This window comes from Silurus meridionalis, chromosome 4 (assembly GCF_014805685.1).
Source record: "Silurus meridionalis isolate SWU-2019-XX chromosome 4, ASM1480568v1, whole genome shotgun sequence".
In the NCBI taxonomy this organism is placed as follows: domain Eukaryota; kingdom Metazoa; phylum Chordata; class Actinopteri; order Siluriformes; family Siluridae; genus Silurus; species Silurus meridionalis.
In genome coordinates, this window is record NC_060887.1 from 17,914,332 (window position 1) to 17,936,922 (window position 22,591).

Sequence of the window (22,591 nt, forward strand, 5' to 3'; positions counted from 1 at the left end):
TTCTATATTCTTGGTCCAAATCATTTGTTTTTCTACAAATAACAGCTCCTGAGATGCCACAAAGACCAGATTTATTTCCCACTGGGTGTATGGTATCTCACAAAAGTGTGTATACACTTGACTTGACCCCTCACATTTCAGCAACCGTTTTAGTAGATCTTCTCAAAGGACAATACTATAGAAATGAAACTTGGATATATTTTAGAGTAGTCAATGTGCAGATTGAATGGCAGTACAGATTGACTGTCTTCTATATACAAATTTGTGTATCTATTTTCTTATACTGACCACTGGATGTTGGTCACCTGGCAACTCATGATAAAGAACCCTCAAAGGATTTGATAATTAGAATTGTTGCTACAAAGATGGCCGGGGCTATTAGAAGATCGGTAAAACCCTGGAACTGAGTTACAGTGCAGTGGCCAGGGTCATACATAGGTTTTCTGAGATAAGTTCCAGTTGGACAAGGCCTTGGACAAGGCTTCAAAAAACAGACACATTAGTGCTGCAACATTGCTTTAGGGGTTGCAGAGGGTCTGCTTGTTAGTGTTTGAACCATATGCCACACACTGCAAAAAGTCGGTTTGCATGCCCGTTGTCCCAGAAGGAAGCCTCTTCTGAAGCTGGCTCACAAGAAACCCTGTAAACATTTTGCTGAAGAGAACCCGTTCAAGAGCATGAATTACTGAAACCATGTCCTGTGATCTGATGAGAGTAAGATAAACTTGTTTGTCTCAGATGGTGTCCAGCATGCGTGGTGATGCCCTGGTGAGGAGTACCAAGAAAACTGTGTCTTGCCGACAGTCAAGCATGGTGGTGGTAGCATCATGGTCTGGGGCTGCATGAGTGCTGCTGGTACTGGGAAGCTGCAGTTCATTGAGAGAAACATTGATTCCAACATGTACTGTGACATACTGAAGCAGAACATGATGCCCTTCCTTTAGAAACTAGGCCAAACAGCAGTTTTCCGACATAATAACAACCCCAGACACACTAGCAAGATGAGGCTGAGAAAGCTGAAGCTGAAGGTGTCTGTACTCACTTCAAGCAGGAGCAACAGTGCACACCTTACAGCTCCAAATACGCTACACAAAGGGATTGTGGTAACAGATTGACTGAAGAGAATTTAAAAAGATTATAATGAGATAGAATAGAGTTTCAAGAAACAGTTTGTAAAATAAAGCACTAAAATCAGTTGATCTGCTTTCTACAGCAACCTGGCTACATAATAGCACTCATATGTGCTTGTTGAACATCACATTTCAAATGTATTCCCCCTTTGCTGTTATAATTAGATCCACGTTTTGGGAAGCTTTCCACTAGATTGTGGAACATGGCTGTGAGGGATTTTCCTCATTCAGCCACAAGAGCATTAGTTAGGCCAAAGACTGATGATGGTCTGGCACACAGTCGGCATTCCAGTTCATCGCAAAGATGTTCTTTTGGTCTATTGTGAATTGCTATCCTCAACTGTGTAAACAAGAGTAGTTTTAGTCTTCCAAACCATGTTTAAAGTGAGCAGGTCCTACTTGGAAATATTAAAGGTGTAATCAGCTTAATATTAATTGTTTTTTATTTTATTTTATTAGCTTTAATATTATTGAATATTGTAAGAGTCCTTTAGTTCAGTGGTCCCCAACCCCGGGCCACAGACCGGCACCGGTCCATGGGTCAATTGGTACCGGGCCGCACAGAAAGAATACATAACTTACATTATTTCCATTTTATTTATTATCTTATTCTAAACGATTTTTTTTTTTGTGGAAAATTACCAGATTCTCTACTCCACATCTGTCTATGACTCTTGATGCATGTCATGATGCCTCGGTCACATGCCTTACCTCCATCCGCTACCTTCTTAAACGGGCTGCATAATACATTACTGCTAAGTTGAAATCCCCAAGTGAGCAAAATGAACAAAAAACAACACAGTGGATTCACGTTTATTATTATATTTAGAAAATACCAGTTTTTATGCCGGTCGTATCATTTTATTTTGTTGTATTTATTAACCACACTTATTTTCAGGTCGTCCATGAAAATATTGTCTGGCATTAAACCGGTCTCTTAAAATATTGTCTGACAATAATCCAGTCCGTGGTGCAAAAAAGGTTGGGGACCACTGCTTTAGGGTATTTTGACAATATGACAAAAGCAAGAGGTTCACTGTCCTGCATACCAGTTATATACAACAGTTTTATAAACAAGTATCAAATAACTGATATCCTTGGCTAAATATTTTGTTTATTTTTCTTCTGCCAATAAAATATTTCCCCTACAATGTACAGCTTAATAGTATAATTTTCATACAACAAAGACTGACAACAGCATGATAACAGCCAATAGGATGTGTACTAATGTTTTCAGTGTAATACAAATGTATTTTTTTTTGCCAGGGACTGTACAGACATCTAGGGGAAGTTCATTCCACCACTTAGTGCCAGAACAAAGAAGAGCCTTGAAGTATACTTACCTCTCATTCTGAGAGAAGGTGGTACCAGTCGAGCAGTGCTGGAGGATCTTAGACAGCATGGTGCAGTGCAAGGTGTGATGAGATCTCTGAGGTAAGATGGTGCTGGTCCATTTTTGGCCTTGTAGGCATGCATCTGTGTTTAAATCTGATACATGCGGCTAGCAAGGGAGCGCAGCAATGGAGTGGTGTGGGAGAACCTGGGCAGATTAAACACAAGTCGTGCAGCCACATTTTAGATCATTTGCAGTGGATTAATAGCGTTCAGAGGAAGACCTGCCAGCAGAGAGTTGCAGTAGTCCAGTCTCGAAATGACAAGAGACTGAACAAGTGCCTGGGCAGCCTGTGTTGACAAAAATTGTTGAATTCGGATGTTGTAGAGAAGAAATTGACAACCAGCAGTTCTGTTCTGCTGGGGATGAGTTTTAATTGATGAGCACTCATCCATGAAGATATGTCTGTCAAGCATGCCGAGGTCCATGGGGAAGCTGTGGTATCTGAGGGAGAGAAAGAAAAGATGAGTTAAGTGTCATCTGCATAGCAGTGGTAAGAACACCAATGTGAGGATATGACTTCACCAATAGAGTGGGTATAGAGGGGGAAAAGGAGGGGACCAAGTACCGAGCCTTGTGGCACACCAGTGGTAAGTCTTTCTCACGTTCTGTGTGACATAGACAGACAGTTGGTTAAAAACAGTGTGTTTCAGAGATTCAGAAAGAAAGGAGAGAAGTGATACCGGTCTGTAGTTGTTTATGGACATGTATGAGGACAGTGTGACAGCAGGACAGTGTGACAGCAGGACAGTGTGCAGTAGGAAAGACAGACTGGTTCAAGGTGGAGGTTGTACTGTATCAAGGATCGTTCTGAGCCCTTTCTTGTTTGCAGTGGTGATGGACAGGTTGATGAACAAGGTTAGAACAAGGTTGAGAAGAGCCTGGAGAGGTGGAGGTATGCGCTGGAGAGAAGGGGAATGAAAGTCAGTAGGAGTAAGACAGAGTACATGTGTGTTAATGAGAGGGAGGGGAGTGGAGTGGTGCGGTTGCAGGGAGAAGAGGTGGAGAAGGTGAAGGAGTTAATGTACCTGGGGTTAACAGTGCAAAGTAATGGACAGTGTGTTAGAGAAGTGAATAAAAGAGTGCAGGCAGGGTGGAGTGGGTGGAGAAGAGTGGCCGAAGTGATTTGTTATAGATGGGTAAGTTTATAGGACTGTGGTGAGACCTGCTGTGTTGTATGGTTTAGAGACAGTGACATTGACTAAAATGTTGTTGAGATTTTCATTGGGAGTGGTGAGGATGGACAGGATTTAAAACCAGTTTATTAGAGGGACCAGGCATGTAGGACGTTTTGGAGACAAGGTGAAGGAGGTGCGATTAAGATGGTTTAGACATGTGCAGAGGAAGGACATGGGGTATATTGGTAGAAGAATGCTGAGAATGCAGCCACCAGGAAGGAGGAAAAGAAAGCTATTTCTAAAGGTAAATGCTGTGATAACATGTATATGTCATGATATTTGATATATTACTAACAGGCAACCCCTGACTAATTGCGAGTATTTTGGTCTCATTATAATATTGCACATAAAAATGTTAAATAATTAAATTATATTGCACATGAAATTGCTGAACAAAAACATACAACCACAAAGGTAAAGCTAGTGCATCTATTATTTTTAGACTATTACCACTATGACTACTAGCCCTTCTCCTTACAAAAGGGGGAGGGGTTATAAAGTTTGATAGCCACAGGAAGGAAAGACCTCCTGTGATGTTCTGTGGTACTTCTCGGTGGTCTGAGTTTACTACTGCTTCTCCAGTGTGACAAAGTGGGTGGGACGTATTATTAAGAATCCTGAGAAGTTTCTTCATCATTCTCCTCTCAGACACCTCCACCAGAGACTCTAGCTTCACTCCAATGAAAGAGCCAGCTTTCCTTATAGGTTTATTGAGTCTATTGGCATTGGCTGTATTTACTCTACCCCAACACACTACAGCTTAGAAAATAGCACTGCTAACCACTGAGTCATAAAACATCTGTAGCATAATTCTGCAGACAGAAAGAAAGACATGAGAAATATACAATGCATTTGTGTTTTTTGACCAATCTAGCTTATTGTCTATGTGTACACCAAGATACTTATAACTTTCCACAATCTCCACCTCCGTCCCCCCAGAGCTATGTTGAGCAGGTCTTGCTCATATATGTGGAAGGTCAGTCTAGCTCAATATATTCTATGTGTTGTGAGTTTTATTTCCCTCATGAATATATATTTTATGCTTTCTCTTGCTGATTGAATGAGATTTCAAATACTAGTGCTTTCCTACAAGGCCAAATGTCTACCAACACCCACATAGTTATAGGCTTTTTCTTTCTGAATCATTGTCACAGCTTGACTGGACCCTGCAACTTAAAAGAAGACTTTCATCAAGACTATGCTGGGATTTTTCTTTATTTAGTTCAATCCAATGAGCTTTATTGTAATAACTATTGATCTGTTTCAGTACTGCATTAAATTGAAAAACATATTTAAACAAACTGAAAATTTGAAGGTTAAGGACAATGCTTAAGGGCCCAACAGTAGCAGGTTTTGGTTTTACATATTTTAAATCCTGTATCTGTGCTTTACTGAAGTATTTCCTTTTGGGGAGATTTTTCCATTGAGTAGTTCATCATCAATTTAACAGCAAGCAGAACATTGAGCATAATAAATGATGAAAGAAACTCCGGACTTTCCACAACACCTGTGGCCTTATTTGAGCTTTTTTTAAGTAGTCGAAAAGAAGGATTTGGGCTCATGATAATTTCAATAGATATTAAGCAGTGTTTGACAAATAATATAATTCTATTAATAGATTGGTGTGCTGAGAGTAACAGAGTATTTTCGCATAAACTGAGTTGATTAAGCAAGAGTCTTGTGACAAAAAAGAAAATAAAACCTTATAGCCATAATAAATACTAGAACTTTTGATACTGTAAAGTGTAAAGGGAGCACTTTTACTTTTACTAGAGTAATATCTTACCTAGTGCATCTCTACTTTTACTGAAGTACATGGTTTGTGTACTTCATCCACCACTGCTTTCTAGGTTTATTAGCTAGCTAACAAGCTAATTTCAAACAGGTTTCCATCTACCGGTACATACAATAATCCCCCCGCTTTACCACTGTTTGAAACCCGCCCCCCTGGTTTATCGTGGAATTGCATTTGCTGTATAACTCATTTGTTTCGCTGATTTTCCCAGTCTCTCGTGGATAGCACGATAGACCAAAAAACGTATAGGGAATTGTTTTTTATAGAGTTTTATGTTGAAATAATGAAATGGTGCTAAAAGCACTTACATGTACTTAAGAAACACTTAAGTGACATCTTAGAATTAAAACAGAGCACAGAGATCTCATACATTAAAGAATCAAAAGATCTGGCAAGCTAGAAAGCTTATGGCCTGTTTCCTCAGGTTAGATGGTGAGCTCAGAAATAGTGTCTCCATGGGTTATAATAATTAAAAGATCATTATCACATGGATTTGTGTCTGCTGTCCCAGACATTGTTCCTGTTGACTTAGCCTTTTTTAAATAAATTGTTAATCACAAGTGTTAATAACAATAAATGTACGCTTTCACAGATGAAATGACTATAAAACAATTGTATATACTTGTATAGCACATGACAATGTGAAACAAGAATTAAAGAAGGAAAAGTTCTACATCATGCTGATTTTAAAGGCAGTTACAAATGAGGAAGTGTGTTGGCTTTTCTGCATTTTGCTGAAAAAACAGATGTTTGTTTATATTGATATTGTTTGTTTTATTTGAAGCTTGCTTTATATAAACAGGCTTCATATAAAATGAATGAGCCTGGTGAGAAATCTAATGACTTTGGGGAAGAAATTAGACTGTTTTATGCTTGTTGCCCAGTCTAAAATACAGATCTGCAGCTCACACCACATCTATTTAAGTGGAGAGAACAGGTTTGGTGGACTGTATGTTGTGGCCAAGCCAATGTTCCCAACAACCAATCACTGATAACTATATTGTGCCACACCTGTGCATTTCTTTGTTCATCATAGTAAATGGATTTCTTGACTATATTTTCGTAGGGTAACAAAAGGACATTACAATGGTGTGTTTTCCTAATAATCTTCTCCTGTTTTATTTCAGATAAGGACCTAACTTTGTAAATAGCCTAAATTAATAGATTTAATACTTTTTTTCACCACCTGGTGACCATGTTCATGCACAATATGCACACATTTTTAAAAAATCTTATGCATAATACTTCACTGCCCTCCCTCTTATTCACACACATGTACTCTGTCTTAGTCCTACTGACTTTCATTCCTCTTCTCTCCAGCGCATACCTCCACCTCTCCAGGTTCTTCTCAACCTGCTCCCTACTCTCACCACAAATCACAATATCATCCACAAACATCATAGTCCATAGACACTCCTGTCTGACCTCGTTCGTCAACCTGTCCATCACCACTGCAAACAGGAAAGGGCTCAGAGCCAATCCTTGATGCAGTCCAACCTCCACCTTGAACCAGTCTGTCGTTCCTACTGCACACTTCACTGCTGTCACACTGTCCTCATACATGTCCTGCACCACCCTCACATGCTTCTCTGACACACCTGACTTCCTTATACAATACCACAACTCCTCTCTTGGCACCCTTTCGCTTTCTCTAAATCCAAATACACAATGCAACTTCTTCTGACCTTCTCTATACTTCTCCATCAACATTCTCAAAGCAAATAATGCATCCGTGCTGCTCTTCCTCGGCACAAAACCATACTGTTGCTTACACCTCTTTCCTCAGCCTGGCTTTCACTATTCTTTCCCATACCTTCATGGTGTGACTGATCAACTTAATTCCCCTGTAGATACTGCAGGTCTGCACAGCTCTCTTATTCTTAAAGATCAGTACCAGCAAACTCTTTCTCCATTCCTCAGGCACCCTCTCACCTTCCAAAATCTTGTTGAACACCCTGGTTAAAAACTCCACTGCCATCTCTCCTAAACATCTCCATGCTTCTACCTGTATGTCATCTGGTCAAACCGACTTACCGCACTTCATCCTCTTAATCGCTGCTCTCACTTCCTCCTTACTTATCCTAGCCACTTCCTGCTTTACCATCTCCACACCATCCAACCTTCTCTCTCTCTTATTTTCCTCATTCATCAGCTTCTCAAAATACTCCCTCCATCTTCTCAACCTCACTAGTCAACACATTTCCATCTCCCTCCTTTCTTGCTCTAACTTGCAGCACATCATTCCCAGCTCGGTCCCTCTGCCTGGCCAATCGGTGCAAATCCTTTTCTCCTTCCTTAGCGTCCAAGCTCCTCATATGCCTTTTCCTTGGCTTTCGCCACATCCCTCTTTACCTGCTGCTGCATCTCCTTGTACTCCTGCCTACTTTTTTCATCACTCTGTTGATCCCAATTCTGTTTTGCCAACCTCTATCTACTTATGCTCTTCTGCAAGTCCTCAATCCACCACCACGTCTCTTTGTCTTCCTTTCTATTTCCAGATGTCACACCAAGTACCTTTCTAGCTGTCTCCCTTATCACTTCAGCAGTGGTTGCCCAATCATCCAGCACCTCCTCACAACCACCGAGCCCCTGTCTGACCTCTTCCCTGAATCTCACACTACAGTCTTCCTCCCTGAGTTTCCACCATCTTATTCTTCTTTTAATCCTCACTCTCCTCCTCTCCTTTCTCACCTCAATACCATCCTACAGGCCACCATCCAATGCTGTCTAGCTTACAGTCTCCAATCTCCTTCAGGTTGCATCTCCTACATATAACATAGTCAACCTGTGTGCACCTTCCTCCACTCTTATACGTCACCCTACGATCCTCCTTCTTCTTAAAATCAGTATTTACCACTGCCATTTCAATCCTTTTAGCGAAATCTACCACTATCTGCCCTTCCACATTCCTCTACTTAAGGCCATACCTACCCATCACCTCTTCATCACCTCTGTTCCCTTCACCTACATTGACCATTCAAATCTGCCCCAATCACCAATCGTTCATTTCTAGGTACCGCTTCTACCACTTCATCTAACTCACTCCAGAATTTTTCCTTCTCCTTTTATCCAGGTGATTCGGGGCAGTATGGAGAGCTGAGGCAGTGGTGTCCGCTGTTGACCTGTTGGGTTTATAGACAAACTGAAATGGGTCTAGTGTTGGGGACAGGCAAGTTTTCAGATGGGAGAGGACTAGCATCGTAAAACACTTAGCCTGGGCCAAGGAGAGGATGTAAATATTGGTGAAGGCGTCAGCCAGCTGTTCTGTACAAGTCCTGAGTACTCAGCCAGGAATGCGATCAAGACAAGCAGCTTTATGTGCATTCACCTTGTGCAGGGTGGAGCACACGTCACTGGTGGAAAGTATGAGTGACAGGTCATCAGGTGGGAGTTCAGCTTTGATTTTGTGTTTTCAGGATCGAAGCGAGCGTATGAGTCTGGAAGAGTGACCTTGCTTGCAGGGGGGTGATGTTTGATGGTTTGTAGCCCATGATGTTATAAATGCCTTTCCACGGTCGTTGTTGTTAAATTTGTCCTCAATTTTTAGTTTGTTGTCTTTTGCTGCTTTAATTCCGCTCTTAAGATTGGCTCTGAAAAGGCCATAGGATTCTCTGTTGCCAGATTTTAAAGCAGTACTTTCATTTTGGGTTTTGTTTTTTACTTTTACCTCATGACATGCTAGCTTAGTAATATCTGACTTTTTACTCTAGTTCATAAAAAAAAAAAACAATCATATTGAAGTGAACACATGCATTGCGTTACATGATAACCTCACAAGGCCACAGCCGTAACCTCACAGTTCTGCCAAGCATTTCTTTGGAGTAAGTGTAATCTCACTGGGTGCATGTAACACTAGAAAAGTCTCTATTTAAAAATGTTTGATGCACAGGCGAATGGAACACTGAAATGTATGATAGGTGATATTAATATATGATTAAAATATATTTTTTATAGGTCAGTACATTTACTAATGATATTAAGTACATTCCAATGCTAGCAGTCAAGCATATTTTATAAGGAGAACTTTTACTAAATTCATTTATAAGCAAGGTATATGTACTTTTACTCAAGTACAGAAACTGTGTATATCATATTATTTTTTTCATTTTATTTTTTTACCACTTCCACTTATGTCAATTTCCCTCACTTGTTTCAGTAGCAATTTTTCCCTAATGCAGTAATATCATAATTGCATAACACTGATTCAGAATTATGGTGAGTTGAGTAACATTTGCCTAATGTATGAAATTATTAAATTCATAATTAACATCATATAACACGGATAATTATAATATAACATACACATTAATGAGTTTTGGCATATCTGTGGCTACGCTGTGGTGTGCAGCAGGGTAGCACAGAGCTGTAGCTTCTAGTTATTTTCAGTCATGTGTCCAAGTCTAGAGAAAATCTTTCTTGCCTACGTAACACGTGTTGAGATGCAAATTTGGCGTGAGTGTGTGTTTATAGTGTCACCTTTACCCTATGCAAAGAAGAACTTATTCTCAGTTTTAGTGTTTATTGATTTGGGGGTATTTATGTCAGCATATGTAGTTGAAGATGGAGGGAAAATCCTGAACCGCAGTTATGAGTGAGTGAGTCAGTGGATTGACCAGGCGTGTAGGTGGGGCTGAGGTTTAAGAGTCCCCCAGAGATAGAGCTGAGCAACCAAAGACACACACCGATTCGCAGGGACACGGCGTGGATGATTATCTTCACCGCTGCGTTTTTACTACGACTCCGTGTAAAAGACGGTAAGGGATTCTCGCGTGAAGCAGAACGTCCATTGTTACAGCGCGAGACTGTGGGTAACGCACGCGCGGCGCATTCGTTGTTTTCGTTGTCATCACTGCGCTGAGAAAAAGATTAGCCTCGATATTCCTGCGCCCTTCTACTTAAAAAAAACGGGATATTTTTACAAACAGATTGTCGTTATGTACAATACATTATTTTCAAAAGCTTAGTATTTACTCTTTCTTTAAAAACAAACCCAGTGCTTCTCCCTGCTGTAGGTTTATATGTTTATTGTTTTATAGCATGTAAAGAATACGGTTAGCATACTGACCCTGGACATGCTGTACTGGAAAAGTCACATGACCATGCTCTCTCCAGTAATACGCATAGAAAACAACAAATACGGTGCACGCTGTTTATATTACACGTTATGTGTTTCTAGTGTTTGAAGATGTTTGCTAAAGCGACCAAAGGATTTGTGGATGAAATTGACCCCGATGGCTGTTTAATCCCCGTCTCCCGGCTGAATGAATCGGATAATTTAATCGTCTCCTCGCTGGTTATCAAGCGGAATCCCTTCTGGTTCTGGCAGCGACCCAGGTACATGCCGACAGACTTCACCCTGAACGATGTGCTGCTCGGGGAGCCACCCATCTCTCCAGGTACTGAGCTTTCACACCGTTTTAACATTCACTGCAGACTCTTAAAAGGGAAAATACTAACACTGAACCAGTTTTGCATAATAATCTGTGTCCAGAGATTGATTTTGTTAGGATATTCTGAGTTGAATTGAGTTCAGTTCTTAGATGACCAACTATTGTATTTGACTGCCTTATGACAAGTGATACCAGTAGGATCCATTGCTTCATCTCGTCTTAGAGATATTTAAGATCTTCAGTCTGTTCAGGGTGTCCAGTCTTATCTGTGAAGCGCTGGCACGGGTGCAAGTTTTCATCAATTAAATCAAGCAGGAACCTCACCTGATACCACATGTTTAATCAGATGGTCTTGACTTTCAGTAGACTATCAGGTTTTTTGGCTTTTGCTTAGTCAGAATGAAAACTTGCACCTACTTTTCCGGAAAGATTGGGTATCCCCCTCTTCAGCATTACACCTTCTCATCTGTACATCACAGATCTAGTTCTAACACTTCACCTTTGTGCCTATGTACCCTTCCTCATTTTATTTGTTTATAAACACTTCATTAATTTTATATGCATAGTATTTTTAACAATAGAGCGCACAAAGCACTAAAACTTCCATATCACGACATGGGTGAATGAGTAAATGTATCGTATCGCTGCATTGCTTGTTTGAGATAATTTGCTTTTTCTGGTACTTTTACATTGGTTCTACATTGGACTTCTTAATAATCTGGAAATTGAGAGTAAAAATGATGTTTCAACCGCTAACTTCTAACCATTAGGAAGTGGTAGATCAGTGGTTAAAACTCTGGACTTCTTATCAGGGCATAGGTTCAGATCTCAGCTGCCACCGCTGGACTTTTAAACAAGGCTCTTAACCCACAACTGCTCAGTTTAATAAATGTAAGTTGCTTTGGATTTGGCCATCTACCAAATGCTGTAAATGTAATCGTATCTCAGGCATAAGGAAAAGCACAAAAAAAAAATCTAATCGCATTGCCAACATTTAAATGAATTGGTGAATCAGAATATTTACCTATGCATTTTACAATTATTAATGACCCTGAAGACACACTTTCTTTAAATCTCGTCTGTAAATCAAATCAGCTTTTTTTTATTTTTTATTAGCAATATGGCTAAACTTTAATACTTTCATGTGACAAAAAGTGCATGTGAAGGAAACGGTCTATAATGATAACAGAAATTTGTCTTGTGTGATGTACTGGCTGGAGATGACTAGGCAGGATGCAGTTGAATAAGATCACCATGTTTATTAGGTCATATTAAAAAACAACAACATAGTCCTGGTTCACAGCAAAGCACGAGGGCAGAGTGATGACCTATGTGGAGCAGAGCACTAAAATGACAACCTTGGAGGAGCAGAAGGGAGGCACACAGATGCCCTTGGCCTGAGCAACATTCTTAGAGGGGCAGGTAGGTGTACACAAGGCAGATGGTCCGGATTAAGCAGGCGGACCAGTGTCCTTTGCAATGCCGGGAAGCAGGTGATGATGACTTCGGCAAAGCCAGGAGGTGGTCCAATGACATCGTCTGCTGAGACAGGAAAAGAAAAGTAGACTGTGCCATCCATGAAGCCAAGAGGTGGAGTGACAATGATCTTCCTGTATCCAGGTGGCAAAGTAACTACATCATCTGCAGAGGCACAATGCACAGCAACATTATTAGTGTAGTCAGGGGGGAGTACGATTGTCATGTCGTGATACAGTCATGTCCTCAGCAGAGTCTGGAGACTGATATCTGGAATTGGCCAGATGTCATCCTCACCAGAGCCAGGAGGTAGAATGTAGAATGTGCAGATAAACAGGAAGTTTATCCAGTTATACTATGAAACATTTATAAATGTTGGGGAGAGGGTGGTTGTACCTCAGCTGTGACATGGGGCAGTGAAGTCTTCTGTAACATTTTTTTTTTTTTTGGTGAAGAAGCAGAACACAATAGCCTGAATCAGCATGTCAATTAGGGAACATCTAAAAGCTAAGTCATGGTTTGAAGAGTGGGTCAAGCCATTCATGCTGGAAGGTTACCATGACATCTTCTGATCATTTCAACATGACACATTCATTCATTTTGTCAAAATGCTGTGGCGTAAATGAAGTAAAACACTGAATGATAGAAGTGAGTAATAGATTTGTACACTGTGTATTGATGAAACAATGCCTTTCTGTGTAACCCACAGTTGTGATCGAGACAGACTTTTTAAAGTATAATTCCACAATGGAAAACAACACAACTGGAGGAGCTGAAGCAGGTATCGGTCCTGGAAGTCTGAACATTGAAGGAAAAGGTTCGTCTAAACTGGCCTCCTCATTTGGGAGCCTTATGAAGCAAGAAGTAGACCTTCAGAAACTGCTTTATGATATTAAAGATAGGTAAGCGAACAATCAGTGGTCCTGTTATTGTAGAGTTTGCACAATGAAAACACACACACACACACACACACACACACACACACACACACACACACACACACACACACAAAAAGTTCATCATGAACTGGAAGTGGAAGTGAAAGTGCTTGCTGGTGGAATTTTTTTGCAAACTGTGCCAAAAGTTTGAAAGCCCGGAATCTTTAATAACGATTTTTCTTTTATTGTAAAACTTTGGAATAAATATTCAAGCTGTTTCCCAAAAAATTAATTGCTGTGGGTGACTAAGTTAAGGCCAGTTGTGTGTATCTGTGTGTATGAGGTGTATCACATAAATCACAAAACTAGTTTTCTTTGTTCACAAAAAACTTTATTAGTGAATGTAGACAAGCCTTTATACAAGAACTACAGTAGTTAAGTGTTTATACTACGGCTGCAACAACTAATCGATAACGAAATCCGTTGTCAACGAATGCCGTTATTAATTAGTTGGGCTGCTCAAGTTAGTGGTTTATTGCGATGGGAAGAAAACACAGCCGCATGCAAAATAGCGGAGAGTACAGAGTGTATGGGCAGCAGGAAAAGTTGTGCGTCCCAAGTCACAGATGAAGGCCAAACCTCAGCATGTTAAGCAGAAACTTTAGTATCCTTGTGATGTGAAAATGGTATAGTTCAATGAAGTGCTATTGTGTAAACTGTTTGTAACTTCAAGACAGTCGTATTGGATCTGTTCAGTCGTGACTCGAATAAACACTAAATCTAAAAGTAGCAAATAACAGCAGCAGTAAACGATTACAGGTTTAGTCACTGTTGTGGTTTTCAGTAAATTATGCATTTGTACATCAATGCATATTTTTCCCTCTTTTTAATTAAACCGGTTAGCATTTGTCTACTAGTTATCTGTTTTTAGATGTGATTTACTGCGTCTTTACTACGATTAAATGCTTGTTTTCAATGTTATGCATATTTCATTTATGCATAAATCATTTAATTATTATACACAATGAAATTCATTATTTATTCTAGTTGCTTATATCTTCACAAATAAACATGTCTATTTTTAACCATAAATTGCCAAAACAATGTATCATATTTTATATTGATTATTTTAAGCAGGTTTTGACATCTGCAAAAATTGCTTCACCTTGCGTACTCAAATGCTGTTGGGTTTTTTTTTTTTTTTTTTTTTTTACAGAAACGATCCAACATGATTAAATTTGTTCAATGTAGAAATCCCCCATGCACACAGCCACTATGTGCTTTATAAAATGTCAAAATTAAACATCGTTAAACTCAATATGTGGCTTTTGCATTTTTTAAACACTTTTATACACAAATACCCTGAATTAGGGTTTTATATATAATAATATTATATATTAATATTAATTATATAATATATAATAAGCAAAACATCAATTTTTTTTTTAAATAAAAAAGGAAATTTGAATAATCGATTAAATGAAGAAAAATGTCATCCGATTAATCGATCATCAAAATAATCGTTAGTTGCTGCCCTAGTACATATTACTTGTATAATTGTTTTATTGAGTAACGGCATGTTACTGCCTACTGTCTTAGATCAGGTGCGACACTGAGTTGACCGCAAAAGATTTCCTATCGGTTAAGTTTTTTTTTTTGTATGCGATTTAGTGCTTGCAGTGACTTCCTCATTACACATAAAAAATGTGCTGCTCTAGTGGCCCACTTTAAAATGAGTGATTGCACCGAAACATCACATCGTGCAGGAGGCCGCCCTATTGCCACTAGCAGCCTTATCACAGTGCACATTTTCAGTTTATCGTAAAAGCTGCTTTACTTGTCTCACGAAAGAGGAAGATAAACATTAGAGCAATTTCAGCACTGGATACCATCGTCCTGTACATATGTGGTGTATATTTACAAAATTAGGCATTTGGCCTTATCAGGAGATCTTTCCTCATGCTAGCACAAAGTTTAGAATGCTATGAAGCAAAAAGCACCAAACCACATATTTTGTTTAGTTTTAGCGCTCATTTAAGTGCGTGTTGTGAAAGACTGGACCTGATACTCAGATCATGATGCATAAATACTGTACATAATTTTTTTTAAATCGCTTGCCGTACCAGTTGACCAACTTTTACTGGATGTAAAACATACGTGTTTTACATTGTGTTATGACCTGAGATGGCATTTTGTAAATATGCAAGTTGTTGTATTTTTCTGTCTCGTGTAGATGTCTGGATTTTCAGCACTCTTTGTTGAAGCAGACGGCGCAGCGGCGGCGTGACGTGTTTGCGCTGGTAAAGGAGCGCATCATAACCACACAGACGTGCAAAGTTACCGAGGAAGTACAAGAGGGAGGCAGCTGCTCAGCCTTTCTTGGGTTCACTGTTCCCAAGAAGATTGAGGTCAGCCCCGCTGGATTACACAGCATTCTAATGTTACAGTAACACGGTGTTAAGCATGAGACCGCTTTAGATGACTTTTGAGCTCAGGTAGCATGACACGCTTCTTCAGAATGACTTGTAAAACACAGGTGACATGATACAAAACACCTAGCACATCTGTACTAGAGACAACAGAGAGACAGATGCTACTTTTTGCTTGATTTTTCTGTTGGTTACAAAGAGATCAGTAATCAAACAGTAACAAACCAAAATGCATGAATAGTAATAATAAAAAAGTAATAATTATTAGAAATGAAGGTGAAGGTGCTCTAAGAAAGGCCTACTTTTTTTTTTTTAAAGGTCAGAGACCTGGGGCTTTTTAGAGTATAGAATGAATCTCATTGCATCAACTGTACACTTGAAAGCAAGGAAATCCTGGGAATGCTAAATAGGAACATAGAAACTGAAGCTTGCAGAAGTTATCAAATGGTGAGGGACTGGTACCCTTTTTTACCCCAAACTATCAGCCTCAAGCTGTATAGTGATGTTTTGCCATTCATTGCCATGTCAGCATACAGTCAGTCTATTTTTCCACTGGTTGACATTTAATATATGGCACAGTGCCGGGTCTACATGTAAACACTGTGTCTGAATTGCATTTAAAAAAATATCTGTTTCCATTTAGAAACCTTCATACAAGAAAAAAGTTAATTTGAAAAACCCAAACTAGGTTATAGTTACTCCTATAAATAAATAACCTTAGGTGACAACCTGGCCAATTTTTATATGTAGTAATTCTAAAACTAAATCAACATCCAAAAACCATCACTAAAAGTAAGTTCACCCTATTAACTAGTTTGTTTAACTATAATATGAAATAGAATTGTATGTTATCTATAGGGTACGATTGCTTGACTCTTACCTCTCTCTTCTTATCTTTTCTCAATGCTTTGCAGGTTTCAGTAAATAACGGCAGCCTTCATTCCGACAGCAACGTGTTTCTTGAAATCCCAGCTAAGACGGCCCTGGCTTACAGTTTAATGGAGCTCAATTTGAAGAAAACGGGTCAATTCGGTAATATCTAGTCTCTAATTTGAGTATCACCTGACAAGAGACGATCATTTCCCTTGTGTTAGTGTGTTTTTAAACCAGTAAATGGAAGTTGGTCACCAATGATTTGGCTGATCAAGGCAGTCTTGTTTTCTCAGAAGTGTGCTTGATGCCAGACACGTACGGGTTCATCGAGGTGGACGGCCTGAACGCAACAAGCACAGCCCTGCTACACAGCACTCCATTTCAATCACCACTTCAAAATATACAGGGTGGTAAGTGCTGAAATCCATGATGGACCATGCAGAGCGTTACATTCCAAATAACCTTTTTAGCATTCAGAAGACAACCCAGTTACATCCGTCTCGCCTGAAACGTTGCTTTAAAGATCAGCAATGTGGTCTTTATGGAAGATATCGTTTCTTTGCAATACTATGAAGGCTGTTAGAGGAAGTCTCAGGCTAACAAGGTGATCAAATGTTAAAGCCTGCTGCATAATAACATTAATATAGTAAATACCCAATGCACAGTGATGTAATGATTAAATTAGTGATGAATTAAGTGCTTGGTGAAGAGATATACAGATGTCTTACCTGAAAACAAGAAAACCTGTACATTATTCTAATATTATTAGTGTCTGCAGTTAGTTTATTCTGAATAAGATTGATTAATGCATTGTTAGCTGGATGATGTATGTAGACTATGTAGTTATATGCACAGTAGGCGTCTTTATAACATGTTTGATTTCCCCAGATTTTTTAAATTCCTCAAACAGCTCATCTCTCTCTCGCTTTCTCACTCTCACTCTCTCTTTCTCGCTTTCTCACGCTCTCAGAGTTGGTTCATTTCGAAAGGCTTTCAAGGCTCCCTGCCAGCACACGTTCAATTCTCTTCGAGCAAATCACTGTCCTCCTGAAGGACAAGACAGCCATCAGTACCCTGGTCGTTGCAGTGAGTAAAAATAAGACCTAGACCATAGTTTACACACAATAATCATATCTTTTGTTTTTACAGAGCAGAGGCGGATCAACCATGGGGAAAGTACAGCTCTTGCATGTGTATTCAATGTTTCTCAAACACAATGTATTTTCCACTCTGTTACTTGTTTTGAAACCATTTTTAAGAACTGGGATTTGTTTCCATTATGCAACCTATTTCATGAACCATGTATGTTTTACAGAATATATTTTAATACCCAGAGGTCACATTACAGACCATAATTACACTTTTTAGCTGGTAGGGTTTTGCATTAATAATAATAATAATAATCCAATGATTATCTTCAAACAATCTTCTTAGGCTGGTCATCATTTTCCTAAAATAACTTTTGTCATTCTTTCATTCGTGATGCCTACCTTCCTTCCTAAAACAGACAAAAATGAAACATTGCAATGTCAGGAGGAAATTCTTAAGATGTCTGGCACCATCTACATGCCAGGATCTGTGGATCACATGGTGTGTGGTGCGGTGTGTAGGGAGATAAGTGCTGTGGGGTAGAGGGACACTGGTTCATTTCTGTCTTTGTAGGTGAGCATCAGTTTTAAATCTGATTCATGCAGCTACAAGAAGTGAGTAGAAGCAGTGTAGCAGTGGCAGTGTGGGAAAAACCTGTCGCTCTGGGCTACAATTTGTTAAACGTTCATGTTCAAGTTTATATCTATAGTTCTTTTCACAATGGACATTGTCTCAAAGCAGCTTTACAGAATTTTTAAATACAAGTGAATTATGTGTATTTATCCCTGATGACTAAACCTGGGGTGACTGTGGAAAGGAAAAACTCCCATAGATGGTATGAGGAAGAAACCTTGAGAGGAACCAGATTTTAAAAGGAGAACCCTCATTTGGGTGATCTCAAGAGTATGATTTATATATCATAAAAAATAAAAATACACTGGAGAGTGAGAAATACCATGAGCACCAGAGTGTGAGATTATGACTAATGTCCTTCCTGTAATGTCCTTAAAGTCTTGTACAAATCATATAAAGTTGTGGAACCAGGAGCTCCTGAGCAACTCATAAAAAAAACTTAACATAGATCCAACACCAATTCCTTCATGCCAGAGCCTTTCAATTGTGCAATGATTATGAAACAGCAGATGTAGAATGTTAGAAATGTGCGTGGATTTTTACTTATGCCTTTAATACTAATGCTTTGTTTCTGTCTCACTGTTAGTTGGAGGATTTGAACTGTGGTAGGAAGTCTGATCTCTCCATGTTGGACAAAGTGCCCAATCTGAAAAATGCAGTCCAGACTACACTGGATCTGATCAAGGAGAAAGAAGATTCAGGTGACGGCCCACTGGAAAGACTCGCACTTGAAGAACAGTCACAGCCCTCTGCCCTCACTGCCATCCACATCCTTACTAGTGCTTTAGAGGGTAAGTAAATTAATAAATTAATAAATATATATATATATATATATATATATATATATATATATATATATATATATATATATATATATATATATATATATATATATATATATATATATATATATATATATATATATATATATATATATATATAAAATGATTGTGCTGCTAAGAATTAGACATGAACCGGATGTGAGACGATTGCTATTCTTAATTAAAAAATATATATTTGCATTTTTTGACAAGTTAGTGCTGATTTAAACCCCCCCCCTTCCCTCCCCTCCTGTAGAGATGAGTGAGTTTACCTTGAGTGCGCTCAAATCCTGCTGCCAGCGGCCCACCATACAGGCACTGCACCTGCTTGTGAGTATCTGGTCTCCTTTACAGTCAGTCTAAACACGTGTAAAATTAAATTGAACTGAATGAGACCTGGTCTGATGAGTTCAGGAAGCAGTGCATTTCTGGGAAATGTACAGTGTGTATTGAGAGCACAGTAAGTCCCTGGTTTGATCCTTATGCTGAGGTTACTGTCCGTGTTCTCCATCTATTCTGGTTCATTCGCTCTCTTTGCTCAGCAGTTGAATTGGATTTGCTTAACTGACCTTAGATGTGAACGAATGGACGAAGCAACCAAATAAATGTATGGTTGTCTGGTCTGTACTGCCTTACAGGTACAGAATGTTATGGAAAACAAAGAGTGCTCCCTGAAGGACAGCATGCTGGCCCCGGTGGCTGAAAAGGACACTTACAGCAAAGTACAAGAACTCTTTGGATCTTCTGATGTGGTGCTGTCTAAAGAGGAGGACGTGATCCAGGCCCAGATCAGCAGCCAGGGGGGACGTTTTTCTCTAATCTTGTGCATTGCCATTTTTGGTTTGGCCTCTTTAGTATCCCCAACAGGAGTGAGAATAACTAAAAACTAGTTTCTAACTAAAAGATTTTATACATCATTTTATCGTGTAACAAGCAGGACTTGATGAGCTCCATGTACCAATGCTGCCTATAATCTACTCGCATCCCTTTAATCTTTGATTCGTAGTAAGGGTGGACACAAACAGCTCGTCTTATATCATTCATTCTAATTTAAATAAACCCTACAAGCCTAGACACCAATCAAATAGTTTCGCTAATGAAACCAGTCGTTTGATATTTCATTTGACTGTTTTTTAAAAGATATTAACGACCCATTTCTTTATATATCTTGCTTTTTTTTTAATGACTGCACTTCTTTGCTGGAGCATAATGTTTGAGGTGGCCTAAAATCCGTGTCTCATCATGAACTGATCAATACCATCGTCCGACTTGAACCAAAAGCACAAGCAACGGCTGCAACTTTTTTACCTGCTAGAAATGTTCTTCGTAGCTATAGGAACAAATGTCATTCAGCACAAACGAGACACTGTGAATAACAAACCCATGTAAACACTAGAATAAATAAACGCCTATGAACCAGTGCCACCACGTGGCGGAATGCTGAAACTATGGCTACAAAAACGTCATGTAAATAAGACTATATTTTTTTCGCATTTTAAAGCTTTTAAATGATACATGTATTTAACTGTTTTTTTGTGATTTATTTTTTTTTCTAATGTTTTGTTTTTGCTGACTGACCTAAAGTTGCATAAACTGATGTTAGTAAAATATAATTTTGCCTGTTTATTATTATGAACAAAAAAAAATCCAAAGCGACTGAAGTAAAAAAATGTATGTTGCTTTATTACAATCTGTTGCCTCAGGACACAAACCAGTTTACATCACATGTATACGCAATAACAGGATTAATAATGAAAAGGGCAGCTTGGTATCATCCAATTCAAACCTTTTACTAGGTCAGTCTTATTATGGTCTGGTGGACCATGTAAAGAAGGCATGAACTTTTTTCTAAACTATTTCTAAAAATACAAATCAATTATTTGTAGAACATCAGCAAGTTCTCAGATGTGTTTATTAGCTAGGGGCAGCATGGGGTGAAGGGATAAAGCTTTCTCATATAGATGTCATGCTGCAAAATCAAAAGACTGTTGACTGTTAATGTCTTATGCCTTTCATTATTAAAGTGGCTTGTATTGTAATATTCAGTATGATGTCATGTAGAGGTGTGTACAGTATATTACACCCAAAACACTTGTTTGGAGCAGAACAGTGGGCCCAGGCTGGGAAACTGCCATAATGTCACTTTTATGACAATGAGCACATTTAGCACTTTCACTTGAGGGCACTGTGTATGGTAAGATTTAGGAAGCAGTTGCGGTCGAGGATTTCCTGATCGAAAATAATTAATTGTAGGTGGCTTTAAAAAAAAAAATAAAAATTGTTTTTCCCTTTTTCAAAAACTTTGCTTTCATGATGCAGGTAAAGCCTATAAATGTTCATCCACTCATTCTTTGCACTAAACAAGACTCTTTAAATCAACATTAAAACAGAAATGTAACAATAGAATGCCTCCATTAAGAGGGATAAATATCACTGTCTAAATAGCAGTAGTATACTGATTGCAAAACCCCTACAATCCTGTGTATTCTAGATCAATAGATTCGAGGAAATGCTTTAGGTAGTCATTTTCTTTCTGTTTGTAGTTAAAACAATGTTTTAATCAGTGATATGTACTTTTTGGGGATTTGGTTTTAGTTTCTTCATTGTAAATAATTTTGCTTGTAGATGCAGTAGTGTCAGAGAAAAACATCTGACCCAACTGTCATGACGTGCACAGAAATGGACTCGTTCATTGAAAGGGGTGAGTTTAAAATAATAGCAGTGTGGACTTTAATTAGAGAACTCATTCGTTCTGTGACAAACCAGGTGTCATTAATGATCCTTTGTTATAGAAGATGGGAAGCACATGTTCCACACATTGTTATAAAATATATCGCATTATGAATGTCTAAGTAAAACGGGCCGTTTTGAACATAATTGAGGAACAAATGAATTTTATTAAATAGTTGATTGGAGAGAGGAGAAAACAAAAAAGTGCAGAAAATTATAGGATGCTTAAGTCAAATGATCTCAAATGCCTAAAAATGGCAACAAAAAGCCAAAACCTGTAAGTACAGTAAGATGACATGCGCATGTGAAACGGCATGTGCAGAAGCGATTACATTTCTAAATAGAAGTTTGGTCATTTAAAGTGAAGTTAAATCAAAGTTAGAAACTGATTTCCCCCCAAAGAGATTTGTTCACAGTGGTTTTTTTTGTTTTGTTTTTTAACAAATTAGTATTTTTGCGTCCTGTAAAAGAATAAGCACTTTTTCAAATTTGTTCATGCTTTGTTATTGAAATTGAATCTGTAAATATTTTCACTGGATTTGAAATATGGCCATGAAAGCTAATAAAAATGTGCATTTTTATTCACATACTGCTATTTATTTGAACACAACTGTATCGTCTGCAGTTATACACTTCATTTTATGCACAGACGAGCTCGAATTCACTGGCAGTGATATTGAAGATATTGCTTTAGTTGATGATTTGAAAGTGCTGCTTAACACAAGTAAAAATAAAATAAACTAAACATCTCACACAGATGTTCAGTTGAGTGTCTG

At 38.7% G+C, this 22,591-nt stretch overlaps 1 protein-coding gene across 2 annotated transcripts; it reads left to right on the forward strand.

Annotated features, from left to right (window-relative positions):
* The first annotated feature begins 9,886 nt into the window (after window positions 1-9,886).
* gsdmeb (gasdermin Eb) lies at window positions 9,887-20,698 on the forward strand. Of its 2 annotated transcripts, none has more exons than XM_046846668.1 (10): window positions 9,887-9,948; window positions 10,673-10,892; window positions 13,072-13,264; window positions 15,474-15,648; window positions 16,584-16,701; window positions 16,836-16,952; window positions 17,513-17,628; window positions 18,851-19,055; window positions 19,342-19,415; window positions 19,724-20,698. In XM_046846668.1, the coding sequence occupies exons 2-10, from the start codon at window positions 10,682-10,684 to the stop codon at window positions 19,973-19,975; spliced, it is 1,461 nt and encodes a 486-aa protein (XP_046702624.1). In that variant the 5' UTR covers window positions 9,887-9,948; window positions 10,673-10,681; the 3' UTR covers window positions 19,976-20,698. The 2 variants fall into 2 exon arrangements, with proteins under 2 accessions (XP_046702624.1, XP_046702623.1); XM_046846667.1 differs by lacking the exon at window positions 9,887-9,948 and adding an exon at window positions 9,983-10,250.
* The last annotated feature ends 1,893 nt before the right edge of the window (window positions 20,699-22,591 follow it).

Excerpts from the sequence above, each read along its gene's own strand:
- gsdmeb (XM_046846668.1), top strand. The coding sequence starts at position 10,682 with ATGTTTGCTAAAGCGACCAAAGGATTTGTGGATGAAATTGACCCCGAT. Across the intron at positions 15,649-16,583 it reads CTGTTCCCAAGAAGATTGAG|GTTTCAGTAAATAACGGCAG; the intron begins GTCAGCCCCGCT and ends AATGCTTTGCAG. Across the intron at positions 19,416-19,723 it reads TACAGGCACTGCACCTGCTT|GTACAGAATGTTATGGAAAA; the intron begins GTGAGTATCTGG and ends ACTGCCTTACAG.